The 12560-nt window shown below is 41.5% G+C and overlaps 1 protein-coding gene across 4 annotated transcripts in view; it reads right to left on the minus strand.

Annotated features, from left to right (window-relative positions):
- The window catches only part of ALG5 (ALG5 dolichyl-phosphate beta-glucosyltransferase), a 48812-nt gene that overhangs the window by 35631 nt on the left and 621 nt on the right, over positions 1–12560 (minus strand). Inside the window, exons 1-6 of one of the 4 annotated variants that reach the window (XM_072720074.1) lie at positions 12052–12188; positions 10184–10297; positions 9753–9799; positions 8646–8714; positions 6743–6835; positions 2003–2116 (exon numbers count right to left, since the gene is read on the minus strand). In XM_072720074.1, coding sequence (XP_072576175.1) covers positions 2003–2116; positions 6743–6835; positions 8646–8714; positions 9753–9799; positions 10184–10297; positions 12052–12124 — 510 coding nt within the window. In that variant the 5' untranslated portion in view covers positions 12125–12188. Of the gene's footprint in view, positions 1–2002; positions 2117–6742; positions 6836–8645; positions 8715–9752; positions 9800–10183; positions 10356–12051; positions 12189–12560 lie in introns of those variants that run through there. The other 3 variants (XM_025996808.2, XM_025996810.2, XM_072720075.1) reach the window with 3 other exon arrangements.

Consider the following 12560-nt stretch of genomic DNA (forward strand, 5'->3'; position numbering starts at 1 on the left):
CAGCTTTTACAAAAGACCAACATTAGTACTTGCTCTTGCTAAATGAAAGAGATATAAAGAGGATTTTCGCTTTTACAAAAACAAACACCAAAAAGCACAAATAGTGTTCCACATTTGCTTTGTGGCAAACTGTTAGACAGGCAGTGGACTGAGCAGTGAGAGCCACCCTGGTAAGCTCCCTTCCCAGAACTACACTCAGCATTTCAGCGGCAAGCTGCCACTGCTTTGAATGGTGTCTTGTAAGCATGTCTACTTTATCTTTTTTTTTTTAAGATTTATTTATTTATTTATTTATTTATTTATTCATTCATTCATTCATTCATTCATTCATTCATTCATTCATGAGAGACAGAGAGAGAGGCAGACACAGGCGAGGGAGAAGCAGGCTCCATGCAGGGAGCCCAACGTGGGACTCTATCCCGCATCTCCAGGATCACACCCCAGGCCGAGGGCGGTGCCAAACGGCTGGGCCACCGGGGCTGCCCATGTCTGCTTTATCTTGATTTACTTTGTGTATCTGTTAGCAAGATGTGTCTTAAGGTGTCAGAAAAGCCTGAGAGAGGTTATTTTTTGGGTCTGGGAACACTCAAAGAACTTGCCATGTAAATTGATGGCAATTGCTTCTTTGCTTTATGCCATTTGGTTTAGGAATGAGAATGTTCTACTTTTGGATAGCAGGGGTAACTTGAACTTTTACCTTTTGTAGACCCTGTTTGTCCTCTCTGAACTAGAGATTCAAGGCCTGAATATTATACCTGGGGGAGGGAGGGAGCACATCTAAAGTTCAATAAAGCTTTGTTGGGGTATTTGGGTTCCTTGCTGTTGTGAGATTTTGTCATATCCTATACAAGGATACATGTCACTGAGAATAGATTTAATCAACATGGATCTGTGCCCTAAACTTAGCCTGAAGCCCTGAAAATAGCAAGCTCTAGCAATTTTTCTTGCTTCTGTTGAAATTCTGAAATATTATGTGATGATAGGTAGGTGTAATATTTAATGTTCTCCAATGGTGCTTACTCATTCTCTCAGTCTGATTCTCTCCAGGTTGGAATTATTTGGTAAAGAGCTCAGAATCTGGTAAATTTGTCTATTCTAAATGGCCTTTAAAAAGTGGAAATGGCAGGCAGCCCAGGTGGCTCAGCGGTTTGGCACCGCCTTCAGCTCAGGGCCTGATCCTGGAGACCCATGATCGAGTCCCACATCAGGCTCCCTGCATGGAGCCTGTTTCTCCCTCTGCCTGTGTCTCTGCCTCTCTCTCTGTGTCTTTCATGAATAAATAAATAAAATCTTAAAAAAAAAAAAAAGTGGAAATGGCACCAGGATTTTTCTTTCCTCAACTTCCACTTTTTTAAGCAAAAAAAAAAAATTTTTTTTTAAAGAAAAATGTTGATATAGACTTTATGCCTAATTGTCCAATCCTGGAAATAACCTGAATGCCCTTCAACATTGAATGAATAAACAAACTGTCATACTCTCATACAAAGACAGCAGTATGGATGAATCTCAAATGCATTATGCTGAGTCAAAGTCAATCTCCACTTTCTGAAATTACTGCATGAAGTTGCATATAATCTTTTCTGAGTGGTTGGTGCTTGGGTTTGTTTCATCAAAAACAAGCATAGTGTGATCCAGTTTCATTTCACACCTTTACTTGGGAGGTCCGGTCTATGCTTTTAAATAAAAGCCTAAGCTGAATATATATAATAAACATTAAAACTCTGGTAGAAGTGATTGAAAATTGAGAGAGATGGCTAGCTAGAATGTTAAATAAATAATTGTCAAGTAAATCTCAGATCATCAGTAAGTGTTTATAATAAAATGATTAGCTTTTCTGTGGAGGAATTTCTGTACAGGAATTTCACACCAAAAAAGCACCAATTTTTTAAACTTGTATGTAAATCCCATTTTCATGTTAAGACTACCTGTTTTCTTAAAAAAAAAAAAAAAAGACTACCTGTTTTCTTGATTGAAGATCATTTAATCTATATCTTGTACTCACAGGCCAAGGCTGTAGATCATTCAGTCCCTTTTCTAATTTCTCAATATCTGGAAACTGTGTGGCTCCATCAGCATCTGCCATAAGGATCTTTTCTCCTCGAGAACTGAATATACCCTGTATTTAAACATTTCAATTAAAAGAAAGTCACTTAAAATTAAGGTTAAATTTGTTTTGCTTTACTTAAAATAGCTAATGTTAGACAGTCTAATACCTAATATTAGGTGTGAAATGGCCTAAGGAGACCAAAGTTCCCTGGAAACCCATTATATTGATAAGATTCTTCCAAATGCATCTAATGCCTATTTAATGATTTTAAAAACTGTGAGATAATACCACTAATACTTTGTAAAATATGCTAAGAAAATAGATTTGGACAAACAAAAGATATCCTACATCAATAAGAACAAAAACCATAAAATATATATTATATATGTATTGTCTATGTATCTATTTTAGGGCAGCATCTGAAGAACATATTTATGGGTGGGTTGCACAAACATATACAAATTTGCTGTGAAACACATCCTAAGATGATAGATCTTTAGTATTTGTTTATATGGAAATTAGTTTTAAGATTTTATTTATTTATTTATTTGAGAGAGCAAGCGAGCGAGCATGAGCAGGGGGGAGGGGCAGAGGGAGAAGCAGATTCTGTGCTGAGCAGGGAGCCCAATGTGGGGCTCGATCCCAGGACCCTGAGATCATGACTTGAGCCAAAGGCAGACATTTAACAGACTAAGCTACTCAGGCATCCCTGGAATCTAAAGTAGTTTAAAATAATTACTAAATAAGGAAATATGGAATGTCACTAAAATTTGGGAAATGTGGATATATCCAAGTACTATTTTATGTTATTTGAGGAATCTGATACTTAGCAAAATTACGCCTCTCAATATTGAACTGACTTTTTCCCTGGTCTTTTGTGCAAAATCGGGCTCTACGAGTGTGTATTTTACATGGTAATAAATTATATATCAACTCTTAATTCATGGTCCATTTGAGTGAATTCATTGTTTCTTAAGTATAAATATATGTATGGTTTGATAGAGAATACAGTTCGTGATGTCACTTAACAGTATGAATATAGATAAGATATATACAAATGTAGACAAAACTTTAATCATTTATTCTAAGGGATAAACCCACTAATTAGTTTCTGTAATTTTTTAAATCATATCAATTAGAATGCAGGTAAAAAAGGCAGAACAAAAATGTTTTATTTAACATCTAGACAAAAAGCCAAAAAAAAAAACCAAACAAAAAAACAAAAAACAAAAAACAAACAAAAAAACCACCCAACCCTAAAAACCAAAGGATTATTTCAGTGATACATGTTGAGGGTGAGCTGGAGGTTAACTATTTAGCATTATGGAAAAATGCCTTTCGCTTTTGATCTTACTTAAACCACTTTATTATTATTTTTAAAGGAGGGTCTTTAATGACTGCGCTCCATTCTACCAATGATGGTCTTCACTTCACTGCCAAACTTGCTGAAAACAGTCTATGTTAATACCTCCCATCTTTATCCATTCAATCACACCCTATCCTCTCTCACTGCTTGGACTGTTCTTCCTTATGTGCTTCATTTGCCCAAAGCTTGGTTTCTGGCTGTCTTTTTTCTCTCTACCTTTTTCCTTGCCAACCTAATGGTTCAACTATCATCTGATGCACGTGGATTATTCACTCACACTCACTACCAGGCTACTCTGGATACAACTAGTTGGTATCTCAAACTTAATATGGCTCAACCTCAATTAAAGATACTGTCTTTTATTTAAGATTTTATTTATTTATTTGACAGAGAGAGAGAGAGAGAGAGTGCACAAGCAGGGGAAGTGGCAGGCAGAAGGGCAGGGAGAAGCAGGCTCACCACAGAGCAGGGAGCCTGACATGGGGCTGGATCCCAGGATCCTGGGATCACGACCTGAGCCCGAGGCAGACATTTAACTTTTTGAGCCACCCAGGCTCCCCAAAGATACTGTCTTTTAAACCAGCTCCTTCTACAGTGTTTCATTCCTTCTATAAATGACATCCTCCTCCTCTCAGTCACCCAAGGCCATAAATTATTCCTCTCCCTGAGCACCTGATACAATTCTACCTCATTTTTAATCCACTTCCCCTCCACATTTGTCCTCTCCTCTTCTGCTGTGTCACCATCATGATCCAAATAATAATTTACTGTACCTTGCTTATACTACTGCACTGGCTGCTGTCACTCTGTCAAAAGTCTGAAAGTTCCTAACCTAAAAGTTCAGGATCTGAACCCATCTAACCCTCTGACCTTTTCCCTATAAAGTCAACCACATGTACCACTAACAGTTCCTCATTGTGACACTTTCTTTCCTATCTTTGGTCATGTCCCTCCTCTGCAAGCTCCCTACCCCAACTTTTGCCTGGGTAATTCCTAGTCTTCCTTGAAGATCCAGTGGAGAATTTGCCTCTTATGGGAAGTCTCTGCTGCTGCTCCTCCCAGACGGAAGGTGGTGCCAATATTCTGCATACACTTCTATTACAACGTTTACAACACTACTAAACTATGATATCCTTAAGGACAGGATGGTTATCTGTCTTTCATTTATTTATTTGCGAGAGAGAGAAAGAGAGAAAGAATATGCACATGCAAGTGGGGATAGGGGCAGAGAAAGCAATCTTCAAGCCAACTCCCTGCTGAGTGAGGAGCCCCATGTGGGGCTTAATGTGGGTCTCAATTCAAGACCCATGAGATCACGACCTGAGCCAAAACCAAGAGTTGGACACTCAACTGGCTAAGCCACCTAGGTGCTCTAGTTATTCTTCATCTAAGTATCTCTAATAAAGTAGTAGGCACTAAAATTAGGCTGAATAATTAAGTGAATGGATGGATTCAAAGGCCATCATGATACTGCATCTATTTTTTCTCCTTTTTGCATATCCTATGCTCCAGTCAGAGCAAACTCACTGCTCCCGATACATACTCTAAGAGTTCTGACTTCTGTCTTTTCTTACTTTGGCATGCTCTTCTCTCAACTTTTTCCACATACTATCAGCAAGATTCGTTTAAGAGCATGGATTTCAAGATACTAACCTAATCTAAATCTTCATTCTACCTATTATTAGTAACCATGTGACCTTGGGTAAGTTACTTTACCTACCTAAACATCACTTCCCTCATCCATGTAATTGAAATAATAGGACCTAACTCATGAGACAATATGAGGATGGATTAAATGCGATAATTATGCTGAAGTGGTTAATTGACTCAAAATAACCAACTGAGTGGAATAACCAAGTGGATGCCAGTATTCATCACTGTGGGAGGCTTGACTTCAGTGATTTCTACTCTATTAAGTCTGCTAACACAGGCCTGAGACTGCTAGTTACTTACTCAATATCTATTCTTTCCTTCCTTTTTATTAATGGATCTCTGATTAGGTCAGGAATGGAAATATTAGAAGAAACATTTCTCAGCCACCCTTGGAAATAGGGGTGGCCTTGTGACATTATTCTGGCCAATGAGAATTAATTAATTAATTAATTAAGTAAGTAAGTCATTGGGTAGAGCTTCTAGGAAAGCTCTCTAAAAGGGGCCAAATCAGCCAGCATAGATCTTCTGCCTCTGTCCTGCTCCTTCCTGTCTGGAATGCGGACACTCCAGGAGTCATCCTGTATGCATGAGGAAGAAGGAGTGCAAAGTTAAGCAGCAGGGTTTCTGGTAACACCATGGAATTGCTGAACAAGGCCTGGGCTGCCAATACTTAGACTTTCTTCAATTGGGGGTGGGGCGGGGGGGGGGATGGAGGACATAAAATAAACCTCTAAATCATTTAAGGCACTCTTTGTATTTTCTTTCACATTAACTATCTTGATTTGTGGTTTTTCTTCCAAGTATCTTGACTCTGAAAGTAATCTATTCCTTTTGGAATTTCTATAGCACTTCATATGTACTTTTTAGAAGTATAATCATTTTTTCTAGTAGACCACAAATTTCATCAGGATAGACCCACATCAGACTTTATAAACTGCCAAGGGAACCCTGGGTGGCGCAACAGTTTAGCGCCTGCCTTTGGCCCAGGGCGCGATCCTGGAGACCCGGGATCAAATCCCACGTCGGGCTCCCGGTGCGTGGAGCCTGCTTCTCCCTCTGCCTGTGTCTCTGCCTCTCTCTCTCTCTCTCTGTGTGACTATCATAAATAAATTAAAAAAAAAAAAAAAAAAAAAAGGATAGACCCACATCAGATTTTGTAAACTGCCAAAAAAATCATTTAACCTTATTATCCAGTGACTATATCAAAGACAAAGACACATGGTAACATTTTAAACTTTGATTTAGATAAGCATATTCTCCTGAATTACCCAGTATGTTATAAATATGGTATAGTTTTTAAGATTTGATGTTATATATACCTAAGTGTATGAAGTTCTTATTAAAACTAATTTACCACTAACTTCAAAGGGTAGTATTCAACTAGCCAGCTATAGAATACAAATGTACTATAGTCTGCAAAAGAAGTCATTAAAAAATGTTCATATTTTAAGGTTTTTTTTTTAAATTTATTTATTCATGAAAGACACAGAGAGAGAGAGAGAGAGGGGCAGAGGGAGAAGCAGGCTCCATGCAGGGAGCCCGATCCCGATGCAGGACTCGATCCAGGGACTCCAGGACCACGCCCTGGGCTGAAGGTAGACACTAAACCACTGAGCCACCCAGGGATCCCCCAAAATGTTTATATTTTAGATAAAAATGTCAAAATTATGCATTACCATCCTAATAGCTCCGCCTTTCCCACGATTCTTCACCAGTGTTATCACTCGTACCTTGTCACTTCCATACTTCTGGCAATATTTAAAAGCTACCTGTCAAATTATATAAAAGTCAGAATAATATTAACTTGGATTCCAAGACAGTAACATAAACTGGGTTTCTAAGTTTGACTTAAATATTGCTATTTCAGTTGCCTTCTTCTTGTGACTAGATTATACTTACTGTACTTTTTAGTGTCCAGAGTTGTTGAATTCCTGGTGCCAAGAATCAACAATGACCCTCCAAGTTGAAATCACAATTTATTTCGCTGTAGAGGTCCCAACCAGAATAGGCAGCGGCTCTGTCTTATTCTGACTCTTTTATTTAAGCTAATGAGTCGCTAGAGAAAATAAAATCCATGCGCTGACAGATACACACTTGTGATTGCCACCTGCTTACTTGTCAGCAACTGATCTTACTCCCCAGAGTTGTTCATATCTTAGACCATTTTCCCCAAATCTTTTCACTCAACTGCCATTATTGTTTTTTTTTTTTTTTTTTTTTTTTAAGATTATTTGAGGATGCCTATGTGGCTCAGTCCACAAAGCGTCTACCTTTGGCTCAGGTCATGATCCCCGGGTTCAGTGGGGAGCCTGCTTTTCCCTCTCCCTCTGCTGCACTCCCTGCTTGTGCACTCTGTCAAATAAATCACTAAATTCTTAAAAAAAAAAAAAAAAAATCAGTTAAAGATTATTTGAGAGAGAGTGCGTGAGCAGGGGGAGGAGCAGAGGGAGAGAGGAAGCAGACTTTCCATTGAGCATATATACGGATGTGGGTCTCCATCTCACGACCCTGAGATCATGACCTGAGCTGAAACCGAGTCGGATGCTTAACCCACAGAGACACCCAGGCATCTCTGCCAGTACTTTTTGATTTATACTCAAAGCCATGAAACAGTGATACGTATTTGCTGTGTACATCTCTTCAGCATTCAGTCATCAGTCCACTGTACTATGGTCCATACCCTTTGCTTTTCCACATTCTTCATCAACAGCACCCTCTTTCTCTCTTTATTTTTTATTTTATTTTTATGTAGGTTCCACACCCAGTGTGGAGCCCAACATGGGGCTTGAACTCACAACCCTGAGATCAAGACCTGAGCTGAGATCAAGAGCTGGATGCTTAACCAACTGAGTGACCAGGCATCCTACCCCGCCCCCCTTTTTTTAAGTAGGCCCCATGCCCAATGTGGGGCTTAAACTCACACTCTAAGATCAAGAGTCACATGCTCTGCTGACTGAGGCAGCCAGGCACCCAATAACTTTCTCCTTTGGACCCTAATTTCCATAGGGAATATGACATTATTCTCATCTGGTGTTTGCATTCCTGACAGACCAGCTTTTATTTTTTTCTAGCAGCTCAGTAGCTTTAGGTCTAAGAACGCAAGAATGTGAGAGGATGATACAAGGTAACACTTGTTACCTTCCATAGGTAAATCTGGATGGAAGTATGCTAAAGGACATATCTGATACCCAGTGCCAGATATGAAAGCATCCTATATTTGCATATTACTTTAGAAACTGTAAGGCAAGGTGGAGCATAAAGAAAAAAAATTGTGTTTAGGAAAAAGGAACCAAATATTGATAGGCAAAGAAGGTTCCCAGTGGCCATGGTGAATTGTTGTGCATGTTTTCTCCTGACTTGGTGATCTTCAAAGCTTCCTGGTCTTAAGGAGTGAGGAAACAGCAGGTATATTTTCCAGCTTTCCGTTGATGAAATTTCTGTTTTGGCTACTCACACTGTAAAGTAGAGGGTGCTGACACAGCTTTAGCATTCTCTGATGAGTGGAAGTAAGACTTAACAACTGCAAATTATTCTTTTTTTTTTCTACCTAGTAGCAATCCTAAAAGCAAGTTTACTTACTTTTGAAGTCTGGTCTTTGCTGCCATCATCAACTACTATCACCTCATAAGTGAACGTAGGATCTTGCTTCTGCAAGAAGCAAAAATAAAACACCACAATTTGGTATAAGTGGCATCAAGAATTCTGATAAAACTGTAAGGAGTTTAAATAACAATTGTTTTAGTGTGATGCATATTAACATGAATATAAATAAGTATGCAAATCACATAAAATAAAAAGGCCAACAACTAAAAGGAGGAGAGTGGTGGGACAGGAGGAGAGGGCAAACACCGACCCTTTGGGAGTCTCTTGCTCCCCCCTTGGCTGCCCACCCACACCAAATCTGTGGAGTAGCCAGGTGCTTGTGGTGCTGAGCACTTATGAGAGAGGATACAAATATGTATGAGAAAAAAAAGCCCATGAGGTTACAATGTGCAATTCTAATCTGGCCACACTATTTTTTAGCCTTATGATCTTGGACGAGTTAGAGTTTTAGCCTGTTTTCTCATTTAAAAAAACCCCCAGACTAAAAAAAAAAAAAAAAAAAAAAAAAAAAAAAAAAAAAGAAAAAGGACCAGCCACAAAGCTCATTTTGTTTCCTTAAACTCTCCAAGAAGATTCCAGCAGCAGCAGCTGATGATACAAAACAAGGACATATACTATTTTTCTTCTATTTATGCAGGGAAAGTAGAGAAAATAAATGAGCGGAACTCCTCTGAATAATAAAGAAAAACAATTTCACTCTAAGTCTTTTTCAAATAAATGTTTTAAAAAGTCACTAAAGTAAAAACAGCATCGTGTTGCCACACAGTCTGCAGACATACTCAATTTTAAATATATCATCAGGCAAGAGCATACCAAGTGGTTGGGAGGGTACATAAGAAATTTCTGCTTTCCGTTTGTTCTGGGTGAACCCAGACCTCCAGACCTGCGTGCGTCTGGAGGTAGCGTGTCATGTGCTGGGCTTGCATGCTAACCCGTGATGGAAGGGGACAAGCTGAGCACAGGAGGCCCAGCGACCTCGAGGCCTGGCACTGCCTCTCACAACAGATCTAGCCTGGGATCTCTAAATTGGTGATTTAGTCTAGTTTTAACTAGGGACATCATATTGAAAGAGAAATGTGGTACCTGTCTCTTTTCCAGATAGCCCAAAGCTTCATCCATCATTACAGGCACTTAAAGAAAAAAAATACATGTCTGAAAAATTGTTTTCGAAAATGATTTGCCAAGCCCCTACTCAGTTTACAATTGGAAAAAGTCTGAATAGTCTAACAGAGCCCTCTCGGACCTCTTCCAGTGGCCCTTCCCAACTAGAAGGCCTGTTTTCTGTCCACAACTAGCTTAATGTCTCTCTAGAACACTTCAGTCCTATGACTTCATGATGCTGACCGTATTCTTTATAGCTGGCATTTGTTTCTGCTCTCATGAACTACAACTACCAACTATGCACTCATCAGAGCCCACATCTACTAATGTTCTCACAAAGATAGTAAAGTTCATACTTTAAATTTCCTTTTCTTCCCAATGGCCCCATATCCCCAAAATGAAATTGGGCTTACACCGTTTTTCTTCATTGTATGAAGGCACAACAACGGAGAGCTGTTTGGTAGGTGAGTCCCATACGCTGGGCAAAGTTTCCTTCTGTCCTTTGGCATTTAAGAAGAACTTCTCCTCTTCATGTTGATGGAGATGTGGCATTTTTGTAGCAGTTATAAATGCAACAAAGGAAATCTAAAAGTAGGTATGTTAACAAGAAACTATATTATGTAAGATTACATCATTTATGTGATTTTTGTTGTTGCTGTTAAATGTTCACTCTCAGTTTTTAGTCCATTAAGAATGGTCTGGAGGTGACACCAAATTCAAATCCCTTACTTATGAACTAATAATTGTCCTTCTTCCATTGGTAGGAACTAATGCCTTAGGAGCTGTGTCTTCCCACCTGTCATCCCTAGGCCTCTGTCATCCCAGATTTAATAGGGAATAGTCACCAGAGAAGTGCAATCCACCTTAAGATGCCCTGAATCTCTAACCCCTGGCTAATGATGACAACATTCATTTAGCATTGTTTTAAAGATCACACAACATAAAACATTGAATACAATGCCCCCAAATTATAAGTCCTCTATAAATGTTAGCTTTTTAAAAAATTATTTTATTTTCATTTATTCATGAGAGACAAAGAGAAAAGCAGAGTCATAAGCAGAGGGAGAAGCTGCCTCCCAGCAGGAAGCCCAATGTGGGACTCGATCCCAGGACCCCGAGATCACGACCTGAGCCCAAGACAGATGCTCAACCGCTGAACCACCCAGGTGCCCTAAATAGTAGCTCTTATAATCACAAGCTGGTAGGATCAAATACTTCCAGTTCACCGTCAAAATGCACCCATTTAATTCTATAAAACTGATAGATCAAATAAACAGAGTCAATTTAGGATTCTGTCAAAACTCTGCCCCCACCAAAAACCTGAAAAAACCTTGAAATCTCCATCTACCCCTAACGGACAGAGAGGACTCCTTTATTACCCCGACACAAATCACCGAAGAAGTCAGGACACGTTGCTTTTTCTCTAGTAAGTTATTTCTAAACTGTGAGTTTGCAAACCTGGCAAGGCGGAAGAACGGCCTTCCCAGCAGTGCTGTCAGGGGGGCTAATCTGGGTGTCGAGGAAGCTGGAACCTCTCCATGTACTAACTGGATGGCAGGCTCGTTCCAAATTATAAGGGAGAAAGCTCACTTGGCAAACCATGACTAATGAATCAGCAAGTGCTTACAATGCTTGTTTCCAGAGTGATGGCAAAGAAAACCCGAGTCTCACTTCTATTGTACCCTCCTTTAGAGGCAGCGAATTTAGGGTGTTTAATCCTGGGACCTAAGGACTGCCAGACAACGCTAACAGTAGGCCTGTGTCCCTCCTGGGTCTTCCTGATCCACTGATTCACCCCAATCTCTAGCAGATGGCTCTCGTCAAAGCTGTCACCACCTTCTAGTTGCTTCCCCACATCCGGAGGGTCGGTCCAGGGAGCGCAAACCTCCTGGGGGGGCTCGAGACCTTCCCGGGTGCAGCCGGAACCGCACAGGCTGCAGATGCAGGAGGAAGGGGTGGAGAGGTGGGGACTGACAGGGCGGGTGGGCAGAGATCGGGGACGAGGGGGCCGGTGGAGGCTGACGGGTGCGCACGACCCCCGGGGAACGAACGTCACAAGGGCCTGGCCGCAGAGGGAGGTAACGCTCCAGAATAAAGACAAGGAGGGGAAGAAAGGGGCTGTGAAGTTCTAGGAGGGGAAATCCTGGAGTCAAGTTTCGGGGGAGAGCGTGGGGGGAAAGGGACACGTCCAAGTGTGCGGGGCAGAGGACAGGATGCGTGGCGGCCGAGTCTCGGAGAGGACTGGGCCCAGGCCCGCGTCGGTCCCCAGCCCTCTCCTCACCAGTGTCAGCGCGGCGGCCGCCAGCGCCACGCCGAGCACAGCCAGCTGCAGCAGGAGCGCGATCATCGTCCATCCCCGGCCGCCGCGCGCCCTCCCCAGCACCTACACACACGCGGAAGCGCGGCCGCGCAGCTCCGCCTCCCGCCGGCAGAGCGGCCGGGCCCGCCCGGCGCCCGGCGCCCGGCGCCCGGCGCCCACAGCGCCCCTCGCGGCGAGGCGGCGCACACGCCGTCCCTGGCGGCCGGGCTCGCGTGCAGGGGCCGGCGCCGGGCTCCCCGCAGGGCTGACAGAGCCGGCGGGCACACGCAGGACTCCACGTACTCTGACTTTCAGGTGGGCAGTGAACGGTTTTCGGCAGCCGTGTTAAAACAGGATTCACGCACCATACAATCCACCCGTTAAAAAGCGTTTATTGTATTACATGAGTCTTTAAAAACTGAGACAGCATAAAATTTGCCATTTTAACCATTTTAAGGCTACAATACGGTGGTATTGGTTACATTCACAAT

Source organism: Vulpes vulpes, chromosome 9, assembly GCF_048418805.1.
Source record: "Vulpes vulpes isolate BD-2025 chromosome 9, VulVul3, whole genome shotgun sequence".
In the NCBI taxonomy this organism is placed as follows: domain Eukaryota; kingdom Metazoa; phylum Chordata; class Mammalia; order Carnivora; family Canidae; genus Vulpes; species Vulpes vulpes.